Source organism: Pelodiscus sinensis, chromosome 1, assembly GCF_052426305.1.
Source record: "Pelodiscus sinensis isolate ZL-2025 chromosome 1, ASM5242630v1, whole genome shotgun sequence".
Lineage (NCBI taxonomy): Eukaryota > Metazoa > Chordata > Testudines > Trionychidae > Pelodiscus > Pelodiscus sinensis.
In genome coordinates, this window is record NC_143052.1 from 50,635,069 (window position 1) to 50,658,526 (window position 23,458).

Sequence of the window (23,458 nt, forward strand, 5' to 3'; positions counted from 1 at the left end):
ACTTACAATAGGTGTTTCCTCTCAGGGTACGTCTAGACTACTGCGTTTTGTCGATGGACGTTTTGTCAACAGATACTGTCAACAAAACTTCCGTCGACAAAGAGCATCCAGACACATTGAGTTCTGTCGACAAAGCAAACTGCTTTGTCGACAGAACTCCGTAGTCTGGACGCAATGTTACAGGCAATAACACCTTCTGTCGACAGAGTTCTGTCGACAGAAGGTGTTATGCCTCGTAAAATGAGGTTTACCAGCGTCGACAAAACTGCTGAGTTCTGTCGACGTTATGTCGACAGAACTCAGCGGTAGTGTAGACGCTGGTATAGTTTTGTCGACAAAAGTCCACTTTTGTCGACAAAACTAGGTAGTCTAGACACACCCTCAGTCCTCATCAATCACAGAGGCATTGAGATATTAGCTCCACTAGAAAACAGTTCAGAAGGGAGAAAAAGGCAGTCAAGAAAGCAGCATGTAGGCCCAGAAGGTTGAAAATACAAGATTCCAAGGCCATTTCAGCAGAAATGTAAGAAGTCGTTTCAATTTTAATACAATAGACTCTACTTAAGAGGTGTTTTTTTTCCTGTGGAGTTCTGGCAATTCTCAAGCTAAGAGGTGCATAAAAAGGTTTTGAGTGTCTATTACCTTTCTCATACCCACTTGGAAAGGGAATATACTATAAACATTGAATGCTTTGGTTGTTGGTTTTTTGTTTTGTTTTGTTTTGTTTTTTTGGGGCAGGGGGAGAGGTGTTTGTTTAAAAGGCAGAATCATGAAAGCTGTTCAGCTATGTATTATGCTTGGAGTAAAGCAGTAGGAAGTACAAACCAACATTAGTTCCGTTGCAAATTCATACCAAAGCAAAGGCTATTCCCATCCTTCTATAACCCATAACTAGATTTTTTTTTTCTTTGTTAAATAGCAGCAAATGTTGTTTGGCTGCTCTTAGGCTTTGTCTGCTTTGCCAGCAGAGCCTATGCAAATGAAGCGTGGATTAGCATTTTGCTGTGCTTCATTTGCCTAATTTATTCAAGCCATTTTTATGCAAAAACAAGCAGTATGGATGGGGTTTTTTGCGCAAAACAGAGGTCTTGTGCAAAAAAAACCCCAGTCCACACTGCTTGTTTTTGCACAAAAATGGCTTGAATAAATTAGGCAAATGAAGCACAGCAAAATGCTAATCTGCACTTCATTTGCTTAGGATCTGCTGGCAAAGCCAGCAGTGTAGACATTGCTTTAGTGTTGCTTCCTGCAAGAAACCTTGGGGTTTTTTTTCTTCTCCCTACCTGAAAGAGGGACTTAAAGACTTAAACCCTTTAAATAAATCTCCAGATGCACCTATTGAACAGACCAGATGTCTTATGTGATTGAATCATCAGACTGGTGCTTTATTATAAGGGCCTAGTATCCATATTAAGTTTTGGAGCTCAAATCACTCCAAAGTATGTATCTAAGTAGTCAGGTCAATTTTCTCACTTTGATATTTATTGTATTTGTGGATGATACTCTGCTAATGTAACACAAAGAATGTCTTGCAACCTTTCCCTCTTGTATCTTCAAAAGTTGGTCATTTCTAAAGAGATTTGTCACTTGCACAATAACCAGTTTCTGTGTTCTCCAAGTCAGAGGATTAATAGATGCTTCAAGGGTTTTTTGTTTGTTTTTTTTTAAAGAGTTGAGCCAAGTCCATAGGGTTATGGATTTTGTTTTTTCAGGAGACCTCTGTAGGAACTGATTTACTCCCATTAACTGTTCTGCCAGTTTTAACTAGTGGTGGGAATGGTTACCCAATAATCTAGTCTCTCTGTTATACACACTGGTAAGAGTCAGCTCTTTCAGAACAAACTGAAACAGCAGCTTTATGTTCATAGGCCCTCGTTAATGCCTACATTATTCAGGTTTTAAGTCTAGCCACTGCATAAATCCCCTATTAGATTTCACAGGAGCAACTAGCATTCCTCAAACTGGGAGTCCCAACACAAAAGGGGATGGGGAGAGGGTTGCAAGATTATTGTATGGGGGATCATAGAACTGCCCCCTTTTCTGCATCTGTTGTTGGCAATAGTGCTGTCTTCAGAGCTGGATGACTGGAGAGCAAAGGCTGCTGTAAAGGCATCACCCTGCCAGCAGCAGTACAAAAGGGTGCTATCATATAAGCCACATGGAGTTTTAAAAACAAAACAATATTCCTTCACTCAAAAGTTGGTATACTATTTTTCTAACTAGAACTATCCAGTCCAAATAAGCTGCACAACAAACAACTTGTTATATTTTAATAGACTTCAGATTTTTATGTGCAGGAATGCATTTAGCTTTCCTTAGAAGGTAAAACTGCTTGAATGTCTGTGCGTCAGAACAGGGCATTTCTAATTTGCATCATGTAGTTTTTTCTTGAGTAAGAAAGCAGATTTATTTCTGTAATGCTCACAGACACCAGATTGATTAAGAGAAACTGCTCTCTATGAAGTAGTAGACAATGAAACTGTGGTGTGAAGTACCATACTGATATTAGGAGATGGTACAAATTTTCATTAATGAATACAGATACCTTACAGAGAGGCCCAATTTTCTAATAACCATCTCTACTAAAATAATTGATTCCCATGTGGACTACTCACCTCTGTTAAATCTAAGACAATTGACCTCAGTGCAATCGCGGTTAGTGCTAACCTACTTTCCTTGAATTCTATATTTGTAGCTAGACCAACTTCTGTGGGTGAGACCAGGGCCGTCCTTAGGATTTATGGTACCCTACGCGGGATGATTAAACTGGTGCTCATATGCCTCTTCCCTTCCCAGAGACCCCGGCAGCCAATCCCCTCCCTCAGACTGTGTTGCAGGCAGCGTATTTGGCCCTCTCTAGGACCCGGCCCTGCTGATGCATGTGTAACCCTTCCTGGGTAGGCCTGGCAGCAACCAGGGCCAGGTTCAATATCTAGGGCTATGTCTACACTGGCGGGTCATTGCGCAAGAATGGCTGTTCTTCCAGAAAGTGTCCACAGTGCCTACCTGCTTTTGTGCAAGAAGATGTACAGGACAGCGTAGTAAGAGGGCTTCTTGCGCAAGAGCTACACTCTTTTTTTTTTAACAGGTGTAAGCCCTCTTGTGCAGGAGCTCTTGAGCAAGAGGGCAATGTGGATGCTTGGCAGGGATTTCTTGCACAAGAAAGCCCTATGGCTAAAATGGCCATCAGAGCTTTCTTGCGCAAGAAGCTGCCACTGTAGACATAGGCTAGGGGTCCATCTTTCATAGAACTGGCTCGAGCCCCCACCTAGCTGGGGTAATTCACACACCCCTGGGTGCCTCTGAGTGGCAATGCTTCCCCACTCATAGACACAGAGTCTGAGTGAAGAAAAGAAGCTTTTAATGAAAGAGAGAGGTGTGTCATGGCATTATTTTGGGAAAATACCACAACAGAGTTCACTTACCCAAACTTTCTCCATACTCCACTGCAGATGCCCCCCACTTATAGCTCTGTCTAGTCAGTGCAGACCCTGACACATCATCCAGATGAGTCCCCTCCTTGGCTGTGTCTACACTGGTGCGATCTTGCGCCAAAGCGGCCGCTTTTCTGCCCAAACTTGCTGCCTGTCTACACTGGCCGCGAGTTCTTACACAAGAACACTGACGTTCTAATGTATGAAATCAGCGCTTCTTGCACAAGAACTATGATGCTCCTGCTCAGGAATAAGCCCTCTTGAGCAACTGTTGTTGTGCAAGAGGCCAGTGTAGACAGGCAACATGAATTACTTGTGCAAGAAAGCCTTATGGCTAAAATGGCCCTCAGATGCTCTCTGGCACAAGAAAGCTCTACACAGGCAAGGATGCTCTTGCGCAAAAGCACATCTTTTGCACAAAGGCACATGCCAGAGTAGACACTCTTCTGGAAGAGTTTTTGTACAAGAACTCTTCCACAAAAGAGTTCTTGCGCAAAATCATGCCAGTGTAGACAGAGCCGAAGAGTTCTTGTGCAAAAACTCTTCCACAAGAGAGCGTCTCCACTGCCATGTGCTTTTGCGCAAGAGACTCCATGGCAGTGTAGACACCCTTGCGCAAGAAAGTGCTGATGGCCATTTTAACCAAAGGGGCTTCTCGCACAAGAAATTCATGGTGTCTGTCTACACTAGCCTCTTCTCGAAGAGCTCTGGCGCAAAAGGGCTTATTCCTCATGGGGAGAGGAATAACTCTTCCGGAAGAAGCCCTGTGTTCCAATGCTGTACTGTAAATTTACTTCTAGAAGAACACTTGTCCAGTGTAGGTAGCCGGCAAGTTTTTGCAGAAGAACAGCTCTGTTCTTGCACAGGAAGCTGTCAGTCTAGCCCTGTAGCCAGCTGCTCTATGGGCTGCAGTGTGTCTGGCTCCCGGTCAAACCAGTGATTTCAGCTAAAGAGTTGAAATCACTAAGAACTATCACCTGGGCTGGCAAAAGATTGCAGCTTCTACTGGATTAGCAAAAAGACTCCTTATGGCAGGTTGAGCCAGTCTTTCAGCTCCCACCTGGCAGGCATGAAGCAGGCTGACTCAGCCCTCAAGCCCTTTCCACCCTAACTCAGTTCACTCAACTCTGGCAGGGGGGAGGCTTGTTCCTCTGAGACCTCTTACAATGATGGTATCTCTCCTGCAAGCTCTGCTGTCATATTTTACAGTTCCTACACTTATGGGTAGCATGATTTGTGACCCCCACAACAGCCCCAAATTAGTTACACTACACCACCAAATTTCATTCCAACACTCATCCTCCATCAGCCCTGGCTGAATTGGATTTACGTAACCACACCTTGGATTTCTTCCCACTCCTGGTATGAGCTGTATTTACATATCAACAGTTAATTATCTTGCAGAGCTAAACAATTGAGCTATGTCTACACTCACAGCTTCTTGCACAAGTATGGCCATTCTTGCGCAAGAATCTGCAGTATGTCCACACTGCCCGCCCACTCTTGTGCAAGGAAATTTACAGTATGGCGTGATAAGAGAGGGCTCCTTGCACAAGAGTTACACCTGGTAAAAAAAAGTGTAAGCTCCTGTGCAAGAGGGGAGTGTGGATGCTTGGTAGGGATTTCTTGCACAAGAAAGCCCTACGGCTAAAGTGGCCATCGGAGCTTTCTTGCACAAGAGAGTGTCCACACTACCATGGGAGCTCTTGTGCAAAAGCACAGCTTGCACCTGGCAGTGTGGACGTTTTCTTGCGCAAGACTTCTTGCACAAGAAGCTGCCACTGTAGACATAGCTTTGGAGTGAATATACCCACCCCCCACGGCTGCTCTCCTTTTAGCTGGCTGGTGGCAAGCAGTAGTTTAGCCCCTGCTTACCCATGCTTCACTGCTGCGGGGGCAGAGTGGTGCCCCAGAAATACTGGTGCTATAGGCAACTGCCTATTTTGCCTATGCCCAGGGACAGCCCTGGGTGATACACTAGCTGCCGGTAGTGCGGTGTTATGCTCCTTTCTAGTACAGTGAACCCTCGCTACTTCGCCGTTCGACCATCGCGGATTCACGACTTCGCGGACTTTTTTCATTACATTATGTATATACGTGAATCCGCGATGGTCAAACCGCGAAGTAGCGAGGGCTCGCTGTATACATGTTAAATATACATGTCCCTACTTCGCGGATTTTCAACTATCGCGGTCGGGTTTGGAACCTATCTACCGCGATAAACGAGGGTTCACTGTAAATGCCATTTTATCTGGTGAAGGCAGGGCAGCTTTTGCCTCTGCCTTAGAACAAAGGGGGACTGAGCCCTGTGCGTAAAGAGACTGTGACAACCTTCCTAACAGAAAAATAGGCGACTTAAAAAGTGAAGCGTCAACATCTAGTGGGGGCTGCAGGAGCAGTTTGCCCTTTAGCTGGGTCTCTTCTCCCCCACTTGCCGGCCGCGCATCAGGCCGGGAGGTGGCCCCACGGGTGCAGGGGGGTTACTGCTCGCCCCGTCAGCCCGCGCTCGGGGGCGGCGCTAGGAGAGGCCGGGCTGTCTCGCTCTCTGGCGCTAACGCGCGCCCCTCCCCCGGCACGGCTGCCCTAAGTCGGGGGGGGGGGCAGCCCCTCGGGAGGGCAGCGAGGATGTGGCAGCTCAGCGGGGCCAGCCCGAGGTAGCAGAGGAACGAGCGCCCCAGGCCCCGCCCCTCTCCCCGCGGTTTGGGGCAGGACCCGCCCCCTCGTCTCGTGCTCTGGGAATCCCCTCGCCCCCGCCGCGCTGTTTGCACCCTCGCGCTCCCCGTAGCCAGGGAGGCGCCATCATGGCGGCGGCGCTGCAGGAGCGATGAAGAACTTTCCAGGGAGTCGGCGCAGGGTGAGTCCGGGCAAGAGGAAGCGAAGCGACCCGGCGGGGCTCTAGTGACCGGGCTCGGGGGGTGCGGAGCGGGCGAGAGGGAGGCTGGGGCGCGTGGGGCCCGGGCAGCGAGGGGGGCTGGGCAGAGCGGGCTGGGTGACAGGACCGTGGACGCCGTGCTGAGGAGGAGGAGGAGGAGGCGGCGGCGGGGGGGTTTCGCACACGGAGCTCAGCCTGGGAGAGCAACGGCCGGAAACTTCAGGGAAGTTTGTTCCCAGGCAGCGAGGCCTGCGCCTGTCGCGTGTTTTCCTTTCGCTTTCGCGTTGCCTCCGTCTCCGGGTTCAGGCCGCGCGGGCGCGTTCTCAGCGCTAACGCCCCTTCGGAAGAACCATCCCTCTGGCGCCCGGGGAACCGGCTCTTGGGCAAACTACTTAACCCTGCCCGGGCCCTGGACCGGAAGCTGGGGCAAGCCCATTTCTGAGGATCCTGTCTCCCTCTCTGAATGCTCATTCCCACGCGGTATCTCCTGTTGGCTATCCAGGGGTATCGGGAAGGGTTTGCTTGAAACATGTTGCTCCTGAGTCTACTGTATTGTTCAGAGATACTTGTTGTCTGGCGAAAGTCTAGTCCACACGCAATACACCGGTTTTAAAGGTATGCGTGTCAACCTGTGCAAAATCGGGTGCATATTTTTAGTTTAATTTTGATTTAAACCAGGATTATGTTGGTTTAACTTTCATTAGTAAACCAATAGAAGCGTATTCGCATAGGGATAATTTCCAGATTAACTGAAGATTTGTCTAGTGTAGGTGTTATAGGTATATTGTTAGCCGTGTTTAATTTGTATTGAAAGGGATGCTAGGCTTAAGCAGTTCTTTGGGATTCCTACATTAGTTATGAATGTAAGATTGCTGGAGCCATGAACTGTCAAGACTAGAGGTGCAGAGGCTCAATCCTGGTCAGGGATGTACAACTCCGTTTCATTGGTTAACTGATTAAAGGGGAACAAGAGGAGGGAAATGCCCACCACCATCTGCTGCAGGCAGGGGCTGCTCTAACTTGTCCAGAGCAGCCTCTGCCTGTGGGGCGCCCAGGCCCACCAGAGGCAGAGACTGCCAGAAGCGGCTCCAGCCCCACCCGTTAAACTTTCACATCCTTAATCCTGGTAAACCCTGGCACAAATTAAGCATTGATCGTTTGTAGGAATGTTCACAAATGTGGTTTTTTTTTGTAAATATGTAATCGCTGATTTTTTTCAGTTGTTACATATTTATACATGGGGGGCAGGTGTGAGCACTCACCCATCTGCCTTCTCTCCCTCTCTGTGGCCTCTGATACAGAGGCAGTAGAAGGGTGTGTGGGAAGGCAGCTCCATGGGACCCAGTATGCGCACAGAGCTGGCTTGCAAGTCGGCTTCCCACGTGTACCAATTCCCCCCTACCCCTACACCCTTGGCACTGCTGCCTCTATGAAAGGCAGCAGCCTGGGGAGCAGGTGGCTCCACAGGAACTGGTGCTCATGGGAACTGACTTCCCCCAAAGAACCAACTCCCCATCCCACCCACCCACTGCTTCTGTAGGAGGGAGTGGCAGGGGGATAGGAGGCTCTACAGAGCCAGCATATTCAGGCAGGTGCCTTAAAAACCAGCTCCCCATGGGCAGCAGCTCTTTCCTACCCCCCCACCCTTGCTGAACCCAGGTTTACTGGTTAATCATGTAAATGACTACATGCTAAGATCCCTAGTTGTTATATGTATCGTAACTAGCACATTTTAGAAGTCTAGGGCAAACAATGCATATTTGATTTAACGTGCTATACTAGTGGTATCTCCAAAGGGGACCAATACTATTTAACTTATTTATAAATGATCTGGAGAAAGCAGTAAACTATGAGGTAGCAAAATTTGCAGATGATACTAAACTTCTTAAGATGGTTAAGACCAAAGCAGTCTGTGAAGGGCTTCAAAAAAGATCTCATCAACATAAGTGATCGGGCAACAAAATGGCAAATGAAATTTAATGTTGATAAATGTAAAATAATTCACATTGGAAAAAATAATCCCAATTATACATACAATGTGATGGGGACTAATTTAGCTACAACTACTCAGAGAGAGATCTTGGAGTCATTGTGGACAGTTCTCTGAAAACATCCTCCTAGTGTGCAGCGGCAGTCAAGAAAGCAAATTGAATGTTAGGAATCATTAAAAAAGGGATAGAGAATAAGACAGAAAATATCTTTATGCTTCTATATAAAACCATGGTATGCTCATATCTTGAATACTGTGTGCAGATATGGTCACCTCATCTCAAGAAAGATATATTGGCATTGGAAAAAGTTCAGAAAAGGGCAATAAAAATAAGGGGTTTGGAATGGGTCCTTATGAAGAGAAATTAAAAAGACTTAGACTTTTCAGCTTAGAAAAGAGCAGACTAAGGTGGCGGTGGGGGGGAAGAGAGAGGTCTATAAAATCATGACTGGTGTGGAAAAAGTGAATAAGGAAAAATTATTTACTTATTCCCACAATATAAGAACTAGGGGTCACCAAATGAAATTAATAGGCAGGTTTGAAACAAAAGGAAGTTTTTCTTCACTCAGCGTACAGTCAACCTGTGGAACTCCTTGCCAGAGGATGTTGTGAAGACTAGGACTTTAACAGGGTTCAAAAAAGAGTTAGATAAATTCACGGAGGTTAGGTCCATCAATGACTATTAGCCAGGATGGGTAGGAATGGTGTCTCTAGCCTCTGTTTGTCTGGAAATAGATGATAGGAGAGGGATCATGTGCTGATTACCCGTTGTTCCCTCTCTCTGGTGCATCTGGTTTTGGTCACTGTCGGCAGATGGGATATTGGGCTAGATGGTCCTTTGGTTTGATCCAGTATGGCTGTTCATATGTTCTTATGTACTAGTAGTGTAAAATCTAGTAGGAAGACTAGGTTATACTTTATAACAAGACTACTTAAAATCCTTGCCTATAAAAGCCATAATTTTGTTTTGAAACCAATTTTAGTTAAATCTCTTTAACTTCATAAAGGTCTAAATCAGAGATCCCCAAACTGTGGGGTGCAAAGGAACATTCAGAGGATGTGATGGGCCCCAGGCCAGCTCACATGGGAGATGAGGAGAGAGCGCTACCCAGGTGCACTCCACCCCCAACTCTCTGCTCTGACATCACCCCCAACTGCAGACTGATTGTGGCTCCTCCCTTAATGCTAGCCTTAGCCCAGCTCTGTTCCTCACCTCCAACCTCAGCCCTCTTAAGCCTGTTATTTCCACTCCTCAGTGCTGCTGCTCCCACTGCTGACCCCATCCCTGTGAAAGGGAGACGGACAACGGCAGCTATGATAACGGGGGGCACTATCTTGAGAAGTTTGGGGATCACCGGTCCTTTAACTATAAACCATGGTTTTCTTTTTTCTATAAATTATGTTCAGCTAGCTTACACCCCAAATTTAGATTTTACTTAAAAATATAAAGAGATGCAGAAGCTGATGATTGTAATTAGTTTTTTAATGAAAACATTGCTAATACAAACATTGTGGATTTTTTTATTTAGTTATAACTGCCCTTGTTTTTGAGTCAGCCATTGACATAGTGCACTAGTAATGAGAAATGGAAACCTTGAGGGCAATATGTAAGTAATACGTTATATTGATTAGTCTATTTTCACAGTCTCATCAGAGTGAAACAGTGGAAACAATGATGAGTAGATGATTTTTTGAAAGTCTCTTCCAGTTTTAATAACATGAAGTACTGAAACAGATAAGGAATATTAAAATACATAGTTTCTTCATCTTGGCCATCTCCTTTTAATAATGATAATGTCGCTATTTTCCTCCCAGGGAAAAGATGGAAACCTCTGCTACTTTTAACCTAAGTAAATACATGGGAGTAGTAACATTTGATAGAAAGAAACATCCATTTGTACTGGGAATCAGTATGATGACTGGGCAGTACACTTAATTATCTGATTGGAGGGGAAGCAATAGTGAGGGAAATAAATCTATCTAATGCCCTGATTTAGAAGCATACTTAATTTTTACATACACAAAAAGTTTGGTGGAATTCTGTGGGAATCAGGAGTATACTGTAATAAAAAACATATTCCTCCGTGTATTCAGATATTTGAGAGTCTGGATATTTGAGAGGGTAGGAACCATTTGGCAGCAGAGGGCCTCCCCCACAACCAGTAGCTCATGTTTCTTGCAGTTCTGGCCTTGGGCTCTGCTCTATTCCTTCCACCTGCAGGGATAAGCTTTGTAGCAGAGATAGGAGGGCTCTGCTGCTATGGCCATTAGGTAGTTCCAACTTCCTGTGCTGTGACAGGGCCAGTGACTCCTAACCAAGATTCTGCTCTGCCCTACCAAGACCAGAGCCTTCCCTGTACATTTTGCTTGCAGGAAGTGGGTGTCCCCAGAACTGTAGCTATGCAGGGCGCTCTCTGCAGCTCTGTTCTTATGGTCCGGTTCACTCACTGTCATGAAAGCAAGGATCCAGAAGGCTCCCTGCGTTGCCACAGGAGCCATTCAGCATTAGGGTGGCTTCCCATAAGTCCAGGGCTCATTTTCCTTCTCTTTGCAGTCCTGGCTGGGATGTCTCTGTCTGTTATCCAGAGCCCTTCCTTCTCCTCCAAAATGAGATGGAATTCTGCAGTGGGTTTGTTTCTCATGCTGGGGGAAAAGGAAGGGATTTGGATAATGCGAAGGTTTGGATAATATGTTTTCAGATAAATGGGAGTATACTGTACTTGCCTTCACAAATGTTTGCAAGATCAGACCGTTAATTGAATACTAGAGTTGCCAGGTGTCTGGTATTTTTGCCTCCTGTCCAGTAAAAAAAATTCAGAAAATACTGGACACCTAAAATGTCTGGTACTTTGTGATTTTTTTTTTTCCCCCCCGGCCAGGAGGCAAAAATCCCGGGCTGTCCGGCTCAATACGGAGGCAGCTTGGCAACCCTAGTGCTTACTGAGTTCCACAGGCGAGCTATCTGGCCTGATGCAGGAAGGCGAGATGGCGAGTGGCCACCGGCAGCCTGTTGGGGGCCAAAAAGCTTCACCACACGGTTTTTAAAGGGGCCAAGGTTTTTTTGCTCAAGAAACTTTTTCCTAGCGTGGGAGTGTATGTGTGTTTTTGTTTTTTTTGTTTTTTGTTTTTTTGGTTGGTTGGTTTTTTTCGTTTTGGTATCTTTTCTGAAACCATCTGGCAACATACTGAATACATGGAGATTTTCCTCAAGCCCGAGCACCCCTGTGTATCTCAAAAGCTTGTCTCTCTCACCAGCAGACATTAGTCTAGTAAAAGATATTAGAGAGACTGGTGTGGTGTGTGTGGTAAGTAATATCTGGGACTGACATGACCAACACTGTGATAACTGTGCCTTGTGAGACACCAAGCAATACTTGGACAATAAAGGCATAGAAATGTAGGACTGAAAGGAACTGTGAGAAGTCATCTGGTAATTCCTCCGTGTTATGGTGGGGGCTGTATTATTAAATGAAGCATTGTAGGATTTATATTAAACTGATTTGAAGACACATTAACACACACACACCCATGTCATTTTCATTATTGCGAATGCTGCTTGATATTGCCAATGATATGCAATATTAAAACTAAATAATATTTTAAAATTTTATCTTTTAAGGCATAATTAATTGCTGCCCCAAAATAGCCAGAGTGCACTTGCTAGTTAAACTGGGTCCATAGTAGGGATGTTAAGAGCCAGGTAATTGGGTAATCATGTAGTCGATACAATGTTGTAGTCAATAAGTCACACTATTAGTCAATAAGGGAAGGTGCTCAGAAGTAGCTACCCCCTGCTGTAGCTGTACAATTGAAAGGCTGCCAGGTGCACAAACAGCCTGGCTCCTACTACATTTAAACTGCAGACCGGCAGCGGGGGTAGCGTCTAGATCCGGTGCAAGCCAGGACTAAGATGGGCTTGCTCGGTCCCAGCTCACACTGGCCCTGTCTGGGGGGGGAATCCCAGCAGGGAAGTGGGAACCCCCATGGACAAGGGGCTGCTGTGGAGCAGCCTCTGTTTGTGGTGGTCGGAGCTGACTGTGGCAGGGGCTGCTGCCGGAGCAGTCTTTCCTGGCCCCCCATCACTGTTGCCTCTGATAGAGGAAGCAGCAGAGGGGAAAGAGGGAGGCAAGCGGCATCGTAAAGACAGTGCTACAGGGAACCTGCTTTACTGCAGTACTGGTTCCTGTTTACCTGAAGTACTGGCACCTATTCCTCCCTCCCCCTCCCCCACTTGCAGGCTCTGACTTGGAAGCAGCCAGGCTGGGAGGGCAAGGGAATGCAAGTAGTCAACTCAACTACTCTTCTACATTAGGGATGTAAAATTTCTATTAGTTGATAAGGGCGCCTCTGCCTTTGAAGTATAGCAACAGCCCTAGAGCTGTTGCTACGCTTCAGAGGTGAAAGCGCTGTAGGAAGCACAGGGCCAGCGAAGGACTCAAGCAGTGTTTCAAAGTGGAGCCCCTACTACTAACTCATTATACACTCTTGAATTGTTGCTAATTTGTTATTGGTGAATGGTGCTGATTGGTTAAATTACTGCTGATAACTCTTATTTGGGACTAAGGAGGCAACTTATCTGTTGAGCTGACCCTGCTTATAACTTATAAAATCACTAGAAAGACTTACTTATTGCTCAGGTCCGAGTGGGGGACAGGTGTGTGTGTGTGCAGGAGTTAGGGCAGGGGCTTGGGAATATGAGGGACTATGGGTAGGAGGCTGAGGGTGTGGAGGGTGCAAGAGTCTGGACTGGGGAGGGGCTCAAGGCAGGAGCTGGGGGGTGCAGGAGTCAGAGCTGGGGTTGGGGGGGCTCAGAGCAAGGGGTAGGGGTGGCTGGAGGCTGCTCTCTGGGGATGGTGGGAGGCATACAGCCTTCCCACTGGCTGCTCACTAGGGCTGGGGTGGGGTACATAGTCCGCCTGTTAACTGCTCCTGTGTGATCATTCTGAAGTATAACAGTTGGTACTACACCCCTCCTTTTCCATTGCAAAACAATCATTCCACGAACATCTCATTGTCCCACCATAACCATTCTGACCTTGCTAAGAATAAATACACATAAATGCAGGAAAAGTCAGAGAGTTTTAAAATACAACAAATGGTCTGGTAGCACTTTATAGACTAACAAAACATGTAGATGGTATCATGAACTTTTGTGGGCAAGGTCCACTTCTTTAGATGACCATCTGTGCCCACCAAAGCTCATGATACCATCTACATGTTTTGTTAAGTCTATAAAGTGCTATCAGACCACTATTTGTTGTTTTTTTTCTGTAACAGACTAACTCGGCTACCCACTGAACTTTTAAAATACAAAGAAATACATTTGCCTCAAAATATTATTAAATTAATAGGTATTGAAACAAATAGCTGCATTTGAACAATTATAGTAAATATAACATCTATTTTAATATATAATATTATCTAAGCCAGGGTGGGCAATAATTTTTTGCCACTCCAGAAGGGTCGGAGCCTCAAGCAGAAGAGGTGGGGCCAGAATGCTTCCCTGCCCACAGAACATGATTGGTCTGTGAGTGGGGGAGCCCCTTTGCTGCCCCCCCCCCCCGGGCTCCACCTAGGCACCCATGCCCCTGGCGGTGGGAGTAGACTTCCCATGCTTCCCCACTTCCAGCCCAATCAGGGCATGGGGGTGGGGAGCATGCGAAGCCTCCTTCTGCCCTGCCAGGAGCACGTGGTGCTTCTAAGTGCCACGTGCTCCTTGCAGGGCGGGGGCTGGGCAGAGGAAACTTCTCACACTCTCCTGCCCCCAGGCCAATCAGGGCTTGGGGCCTGTGGAGCATGCAAAGTTTCCTCCTGCCCTGCCAGGAACGCATGGTGCTTCAAAGTGCCTCATGCTCCTGGCAGGGTGGAGGAAACTTCTCCTGGGGGCAGGGGAGCAGCAAGGCCTCCATGGGCCAGATCAACCTTCTTGCAGAGGCCCTTTTGTGCACCCTCAATTTAAGCTAAGTAGGATTCAAATTTTAAAATATTACACCAGTCCTCTTGCTTCAAGCCACAAATAAGTCTTCACTAAGGCCATGTCTACACTAGGAAACTATTTTTAAATAACTAAATTCAGCTTAAAAACTTCCAATTAAAGAAAAACAAAATAGCATTTTCCCACTACGAAGAAACCTTGAAATTAATCTGAGGCAAGCTCTGTTGATGTGGACATGCTACCTTGACTTTGAGCCCCAAGAAGCATTGGGGAGTAATTAGTTAGAATTACTCTGGGGAGCAGTTACTTCAAAATAGTGGCACCGGAGCATCCACACTAACACTATTTTGAAATTAGCATTATTCCCCGAGAAAAGCAGAAGTACAGCTGAAGCAGCCCCTTATTTTGAAATATCGGGCTTGGTAGTGTGGAGACTCTGCTTATAAATTTGACCACAGGGAGGTTATTTCGAAATAAAGCACTAGTATAGACCCGAACTTAGGGTCAGGAAGAAATTTTCACTATAGAATAATACTGATCTCTGTCATGTTGGTCAGTTTTGTATGGCAGTTTTTGAGTTAGTATATTGCAAAAATATTTACAAGTTTTTCACATAAATATTGTATTCCTCTTCCCCCATAGGATCTGACAAATTACAGCCTCTCTCCGAGTTACGAACCAAACACTTGGCTGTAACTCGATCTGTTCGTAACTCGGACCCCATTGAGTTACATGCGACCGCGCTGTTCGTAAGCGTGTAACTCGGGGACCGCTCCATGGGAGTTTTGGTCATAAGTGCGAACGGATCTGAGTTACATCTGGTCAATAAGGCAATGATTTACAAAGTGGTGAAATAGTTATCAGATTGTAAATGTAGTAGTCTTTATTCTGGTGAAATTTTTCATTTCTTGGTGGCAGATAAGTAGAAATTTGATTTCACAATCTGTCTGAAAGACATTTGATGGTTATTTGTCTTTTTCTTCCAGAGAACTTTCAGATTAAAAGGATAGTTTTGTCAGTAAAGCCCTGGGATCAGGTTTGGGCTCATGAAGTCTCGGGGTTTTCCTGGCTGACACACTGAGCAAGTCTGTTAATTTCACTATGCTTTCATTCTCCATTAGTATTCCCTCTAAGGTGTGCACCTGCATGGGCACACACCAAAACTTTGCATCCTGCCCTTCTCCTCAGCAGAGTCACGCCGTGGCTGCTCAGCTACTCTGGGGCGTGGCCAGTGGTGGGTGGCTTTCCTGCCCCAGGAGCAGCAGGGCAGCCACCATGGGACCCTGGCCCTAGCATCAACCCTTCCCCAGGGCTGGAGCTGTGTGGGCCACATGTTGAGCGGCAGCTGCTCTGGTGACCGTGGCCTGAGCCACATGTCTGGTGGCAGGAACCAGAGCTGTGTGTCGAATGCTCCGGCGGCCCCAGCTGAAGCCATAACTGCAGCCATGCATCAGGCAGGCACCTACTGGCCAGCTGCAAGTCCTGGGAAGGTGCCAATGAGCAGTGCCCAGCTTATGAGCAAGATGGGATATGGGGCAGGCTGCGAGAAGTGGGCACTGTGCCAGAGACTTGCAGGGAACTTCCCTCCCTGCCCCCGAAGGAGCAGCCCAGCAGTGGTACGGGGTGAGTGGGGAGCCTCATATGGCCCTGCAAAGCCAGCAGGGGATGTGCCTGTGGGCGTAGGGAGATGGCCATGCAATGGGATTCCAATTTAAAAAAAACCAAAATCGCATGTTCCCACTACAAGGAAGCATTGAAATTAGTCTGGGTAGGCAGGCAGGGTGCGTGGTTGCCTTACCCTGCAACTGTCTCTGTTTCACTGTGTGAGGCCCTGCTGCAGTCATGGCAGGCAATGGGAAATGGGGGGGCCCCACAGGCAAGTGGGTGTCAAACCCCTTGAAGTAGCATCAGTCAAGGAATCCCTGCCCAGGCTCCACCCCAAACACCCCTGCAGATGTGTGGGGTGAAGAAGATGGAGGCATAGGCAGGGCAATAGCTAAGAAAGTTACATTGTAGTAGGGCCTGCTGCTGCTGCCTGCTTCTGCTTGATCTGTATCTCTTTCAAGGGGAGGCTTCTTTCCAGCTGCCAGGTACACAGGGAGGAATGGGGGAGCCCAGGTCTGCTGCAGAGAGCAGGAAAAGATCTGAGAGGGGTGCGGGCTGCAGACCTTAAATGGAAAGCGATGGACTGATCCCCGAAGGACACAACTGCATATAGAAAGTTTGTGTGGAGCGGGGACACAGTATAGGTTGCTGCTGATGCTCCAGTATTTTAATCAGGACGGCTTGGGAGCTGCTTTGAAAGGAGGAAAATATAGTCAAGGTCTATCCTAAGGGAAATGGGTGGGAGTTTAGCTGATGTTGCTGCAGCAGTCCCACGGGGCTGATAGAGGTAATCATTCCAAGGGCTGTGGGCTACAACTTTTTCCCAAAATGTGTCTAATGGGAAGGGAATGGAGCGGGGACACAGTATAGGTTGCTGCTGATGCTCCAGTATTTTAATCAGGACGGCTTGGGAGCTGCTTTGAAAGGAGGAAAATATAGTCAAGGTCTATCCTAAGGGAAATGGGTGGGAGTTTAGCTGATGTTGCTGCAGCAGTCCCACGGGGCTGATAGAGGTAATCATTCCAAGGGCTGTGGGCTACAACTTTTTCCCAAAATGTGTCTAATGGGAAGGGAAAAGTCTAGCAGACTTTTGAAACTCACTGAGAATGAAAAATTTCCTGCTTTGTTTTGGGCTTTTTTTCTAGCTTGAATAAGATTTTTTTTCAGAAACGTTGATGCCAAGATTAAATCACATCTGTAGCAGAAATATAAAATTTCAGGGGTTGTCAGTAAGCAGATTGCAGGACAAATATACAATACGTTGGCACTTAGGGTCAGCCATAATAATAATGATGCGTGGGGGAAAGGGCTGTTTTAGTATTCTTTCTTCCATAATATACATGTACACACACAAAATATATGATATTTGTTAGTAACTGGTGGGTGCAACGGTGGCACACATCCAAACATGACCTCAGTATTGGTGCACAAGACAAAACTCACTCTGTTCATAGATGGAAAATCTTAGAGGGATCACTGTTCTCCATCTGTGAAATGGAGATAATGTCACAGTGTGTTGTGGGGATCAACTTACTAATGTGTCTGAAGCTTCCAGATACTTCAGTAGCCAAATAGACCTATTAAGTACCTATATACATAAATACCACAAAGGATACTAAAAAGTAAGGATGTTAAATATCGAGTAATTTACTAGTTGAATAGTCGATAGGCACATCTGCATTCTTCCTTTGCAATGTACAAGAACCCCCGCTAGGGCTCTTGTACATTGCAAAGCAGGAATGCAGAACACCATGTGAAGCCTGGAGCCAGCAGGAAGTCCCGCTGACTCTGGGCTGCACGCTGATATACCAGCTTTGAAATGTACAAGAGTGACCAGCGGGGGCTATTGCGCATTTCAAAGCGGAAGCACTCTCATGGAGCCTGGGGTCAGAGCCCTCCGCTTCACTGCCACTTTGAAATGCCACGTGGAGCAACTGACCCCAGGCTCCATGTGGCACTGCTTTCAAACGCCGAGGTGGAGGGAATCGACTAGTCGATTCGACTATCCCATAAGCATTTGCTTATCGGATAATTGACTAGTCCTTAACATCCTTATTAACAAGGGTTAATAAAAAAGTAGGAATTTCTTTTTGTTACTTGAAATAACAAAGTGAGTGATCATAATAGAAACAATAGATCTGAGTTAGGGATTTAGCATGTTTCATAATTTTCTCTTTTTAGTATTTTACTGAAATAAGAAGATTAGGAAGTTGTCCATTGACAGATACTAGAGTTTTACAGAAATGTCAAAGGAATATTTTTGGAATGTGTAGATTCATGAAAAGACTTTATTATCAGTTATGATTTGATTAGCTAAGTTATAGGAGTTTTTATGAGATGAGATTTATGAGCATTTCAATTCATAGTGGTTTTGAATAAACTTCAGTGATCCACCAGTTATAGAACATATACTTAAAAATTACACGTATATTATTGATATTGTATATTTTGAATTTAGATTGTAAACTCTTTGGGACAGGGAGAGTATCTAATATGTTAGTAAATAAGTTTAAAGTATGTAATTTAGCACTGATATATTCATTCATTCTTCTTTCAGGACTTCTATAATCCAGGACTATTACTGATGAAATGACATTGCAGGAGGCTATTGCTGCACTGCATTTTTCGGATGAAACCCAGTTACTTTTTGTGGAGTGGGTAAAACCCCATAATTGCTTATTTACATGTGTAGATCACTGCGTTACTGTGTTAGTCACTGTCTCTATGCAGCAATGACAAGATTGGAAGAAGCAAATAGAGAAGTGAACATGCATTCATCAGTCCGATATCTTGGCTATTTAGCCAGGATCAACTTATTGGTTGCTATATGTCTGGGCCTTTATGTCAGGTGGGAGAAGACTGCAGATGCACTAATACTGGTAATCTTTATCCTTGGACTTTTTGTTCTTGGAATTGCCAGCATACTTTATTATTATTTTTCAATGGAAGCAGCGAGTTTGTCTCTCTCCAATCTTTGGTTTGGATTCTTGCTTGGCCTCCTCTGTTTTCTTGATAATTCGTCTTTTAAAAGCGATGTGAAAGAAGAAGCAACCAAATACTTGCTCCTTACTTCCATAGTTATAAGGATATTGTATGCTTTGGTGGAGAGGATTTGCGGCTGTGTCCATCATCGACCGACTCTGCTGACAACAGTTGAATTTCTGGAGCTGGTTGGATTTGCAATTGCAAGCACAACTATGTTGGTTGAAAAATCCATAAGTATCATCTTGTTAGTTGTGGCTTTGGCCATGCTGATTATTGACTTGCGGATGAAGTCTTTCTTGGCAATTCCAAATTTGGCAATTTTTGGAGCTCTAGCATCTTTATTGTTTTTTCCGTCCCTCAACATTCCCACAAACCCATTTGCCTTGTCCTGTTTCTTTAGTTGCCTGATTTCAGACCCTCTTCTTGATGTCTACTTCAGTGGACTTTCAGTTACTGAACGATGGAAGCCCTATTTGTACCGCGGTAGAATTTGCAGAAGGCTTTCGGTTATCTCTGTTGGAGTAATTGAACTTATCTTTTTTGTTCTAGCAGCATTTAAATTAGGCGACTTGGGTCTCTGGTACTTTATTATACCTGGTTTTTCCATTTTTGGAATTTTCTGGATGATCTGCCACATTATTTTTCTTATAACTCTTTGGGGATTTCATACAAAATTAAATGACTGCCATAAAGTCTATTATACCCACAGGGCAGAGAATAATAGCCTTGATCGTGTCATGGCTTCTAAAGGAATGCGTCATTTTTGTTTAATTTCAGAGCAACTAGTATTTTTCAGTCTCCTTGCAACTGCAGTTTTGGGTTCAGTAACTTGGCAGGTAATAAATTATATTTATCTCTTTCCCTCCTGATATTATAAATAACTCTTTTATGTCATTTATGATATGTAATATTAGGGCCCTATTAAACTCACAGCCGTGAACATCACATTCTGGACTGTGAGATCAAACCTTCTGTTTGAAATGTGGCTAGTGGAGGGTAGGAATTTTGTGAAGTGCTGAAACCACTTTTATCCTATCTTTCTTAAAATCTTAGGGTGCATTACATGGTAAATATGATGCTACTTTAAAGTATCTTGATTTTTCATTTGAGAATTATGAACAGTTTCTGTGATTCAAGTTAATCTGAGATGGCTATCTTAGCTATATTTATTCTTGAAAATAAGTAAAACAGTTCTGCAGTTGCACATTTTCAGGTATCTGTAATGCAGAAGAAGCATGCTTTACACTTGTATCCTGAATATTTAGTGCATGTGAAAGTTCATGAGAACCAAACAGGCCTATTTCTCTTAAGATCTTGGCATTTATTTTCATGTAAGTTAGTAGAAATTGGAAAGTCTTTATTTCGGTAGGGACCAATTAATTAGATGTAAATCACTTCTATCTGGCAGAGGAAATGTGAACTTGTTTATTCAGCTGGGGAAGGAATAACTTCAATATGAAAGGGGAATCAAATAGATCTTCCCATTTAGAAAATCCAGGTCATTCTAGTGATGAATTGAAGCAAGGAGAAATTTACAATCATTTATATTTTATTAAGTAACCAGTAAATTAGTCTAAAATTACAATGCATGTATCATCTACTAAAAATATCTGTCTCTTGATGGATTAGCATGAGCTGTCCCCAAAAGGCCCATGTGCTTCTGTTCACTAATTTATGTAACAGCAAAGTATGATCAAACATCACTTATAGTTTCCAGTGATTTTTGTTACTTTGGGGGGTTTGAGTAATTTCATATGATGAATGAAATTGCATTTAATGTTGTTGGCCAGTTAGAATAACTTATAACCATTTTTTTGAGCTACTGCATGATGAACAGGGTGCAGCTTTCAGGTAGGGCATGTTGCAATAGTTTACTTTGCTTCTGAAAGGAATCCTGAGGTAACTAAAGGAAAAAAAAGACACTCTTGATGACTTTTTATTTGAGTATCCAGGAACAATAAGTTTGTTGAAGATCTACTTGCCTATAAAATCTTTAGGGTCTGTTCCTGCACAAACTTACACTTGAGAAACTTTAGTCCCACTTCACACAGTTCCTGTGACTTCAATAGAATTTATTCACATGGGTAACTTTACGCATGTAAGTGTTCGCGTAATTGGATCCTTAGATTCATGGCCAGACTAGAACATGCAGGTGATTGATTCAGATAATCTCACTTATAGTAATCCACAAAATGATGACTAAATTCTAGACAACCTTATGTGTCTGGGAGTCCTGGGAAGATCTTTTATCAGAAACTCTTGAATATGTAGGTCAAACATTGCCATTTGTTCTATCCCAAAGGCAAAAGATTGCTCTTCAGAATATTTCTGAGTTTGAGATAAATTCATTCCTTCTAGGAATAATATTTAATACTATCAGGATTCAGAAATAAATTCCCTCAGAGAAAGAGAGATCTTTCTGCAAGCTAATCGCTACTCACTTCGTAGTCCAAATAAAAAAATGTTTCTCCCAAAAGATTTGAGTATACACTGCTATAGTTAATTTAGTTCTAGAAATATGAAACTTGTTTTTACGAGAGGTACTACAAGGCTCTGAATAGTACATTACAAGGTAGTCAAATAAAGCTAAGTTTTCATTTCTGAAATAATGAAACAAAATACACTGTGCTACATTATTCTTAAGCATTTATTAATTTATTCATTTAAATTGCACCGTGTCTTCCAGTCTAGTGTGAATTAGTGAGATTGTACTGTTTGTGTGCGCATGTGTTTCACTTTCAACCACTCTTGAAAAACTGTCATGAAAACTTAGTATAAAAACCTCGCTTTCCAATTACCTTGAGAGTAATAAAGATTTTGTGATATTGTACTTAACGCTTCAAAATACATTACTCTTCTGGTCTAAGTTGTTGAGTTTGCAAAGCTAGACTATATAAATGTTTACAAGTTTGGGTTCTATTGCATTAAATTGTCTATTAAATAGCTGTTTTATATGTGATTCATGTTTCTGTTCTTCTTTAACTTCATTTTTTTCCTATTATATATTTTAGTGTATCTTTCCCTCTGGCTTTTTTAGTGTCATTGGTTCCTTATTTTCTTCTATTCTCTAATAGTCCCTTCCTGTCTTTTTTTTCCTCGTGCACTGTGATCTCTTCTCCCCCTCATGTTTTGCCAAACCCTTACTTTACACACACACTTGGAAATTTCATCACCAATCCTCTGTCCCTCTTTCTCTTTGTCTTTCTCACTTTGGCTATGTCTACACTGCAGGCTTTTTGCGCCAGAACAGCAGTTCTTGCGCAGAAACTTGCAGAGTATCTACACTGCACGCGTGTTCTTGCACAATTAAATTTACAGTAAAGCGTCAGAAGAGAGGGCTTCTTGCGGAAGAGTTATTCTTCTCTCCACGAGGAATAAGCCCTCTTGCACAAGAAGGCAGTGTGGATGGGCAACAGGGGTTTCTTGCGCAAGAAACCTCTATGGCTAAAATGGCCATCAGAGCTTTCTTGCGCAAGAGTGTGTCCACACTGCCATGGACACTCTTGCACAAAAGCACATCTCTTGTGCAAAAGCACATGGCAGTGTGGATGCGCTCTTGCGCAAGACCTTTTGTGCAAGAACTCATGCGCAAAACAGTTCTTGCGCAAGAAGCCTGCAGTGTAGACGTAGCCTCTGTGTATCTCTCCTTCCTGACTTGATGCATGTGCTCTATCTCATTATTTCTTTTATAATCTATCCACTCATTCTCATTAATTTATTTCTCATTACTCCTCTTTTCCCTAAAATCGTTCTCCAGTACTTAATCCAGTTTGAGATGCCTTCTCGCTCTCCTCCTACGTCCTTGCTTCTCCTTAGTTATTGGTCAGCTCTCATAATTACTCACTACTACTCCATTTGTTTCTCTGTCCCTCTTCCCCCTCATCTACTCAGACTGCAGTCTTAGCCAGTGAGGGGCAACCTAAGTTAGAGAGTGGGCCGTTTGAGTGGCCCTCAAGATTGTTGTGATCAAAATTGCCTCTAGGTATGGGGTAGTTTTGCTAATTGTGCTTGTGTACTTAGAATTTTCAGGGTGTTCCAGCTGAACCATAACAGCACTTCGATTGGATGTGGAAGGAGTGCATGGTTCTCACAATGTTGTATGCACCTCATTTCACATACCCTTGCTTCAAGTGTGTGTCGTTGTAATAATAGTAGGAAAAAACCTATGCAGATGAAAACCAGCAGAGTTTGACAACCCTGTGCCTGGACAATGGCAAACAAAATGTCTCGTGGGCCATACATAAAACCTAGTGGGCTGCAGGTTGCCCATCACTGGTTTTGTCTGTCTGCTGCAGTCCTGTAGGATTTCAGTGAGTTTTAGGGCCAGGTATTGGTTTTCTGCATCTGATAAATATCATTGTCAAGTAAAATGCTTTGAAAGTATTCCTGATGTTCTGCTTGGTACAGTCATATTATAGAGAATGATACTGAGGCAATAATACCAAAGGTGCTTTTAAAATTTCAACAAAATAGGCTGAATAATAGTTGAATTTTATATATTGGACACATTAAGCACAAATCATACAACTATACAAGTCCAACAGATCAAGACTGAAGGAAAAAGAAGAGCTGACCCAGGAAGAAAGAGTGAAATGGCATAAAGGAAGACATGTTAGTATGGTGGTGTAATAGAGGAC

The 23,458-nt window shown here is 44.2% G+C and overlaps 1 protein-coding gene across 3 annotated transcripts in view; it reads left to right on the forward strand.

Annotated features, from left to right (window-relative positions):
* The first annotated feature begins 6,009 nt into the window (after window positions 1–6,009).
* The window catches only part of TMEM168 (transmembrane protein 168), a 35,418-nt gene continuing 17,969 nt past the window's right edge, over window positions 6,010–23,458 (forward strand). Inside the window, exons 1-2 of one of the 3 annotated variants that reach the window (XM_006122519.5) lie at window positions 6,010–6,288; window positions 18,394–19,657. In XM_006122519.5, coding sequence (XP_006122581.2) covers window positions 18,521–19,657 — 1,137 coding nt within the window. In that variant the 5' untranslated portion in view covers window positions 6,010–6,288; window positions 18,394–18,520. Of the gene's footprint in view, window positions 6,289–6,413; window positions 6,922–18,393; window positions 19,658–23,458 lie in introns of those variants that run through there. The other 2 variants (XM_006122520.5, XM_075929602.2) reach the window with 2 other exon arrangements.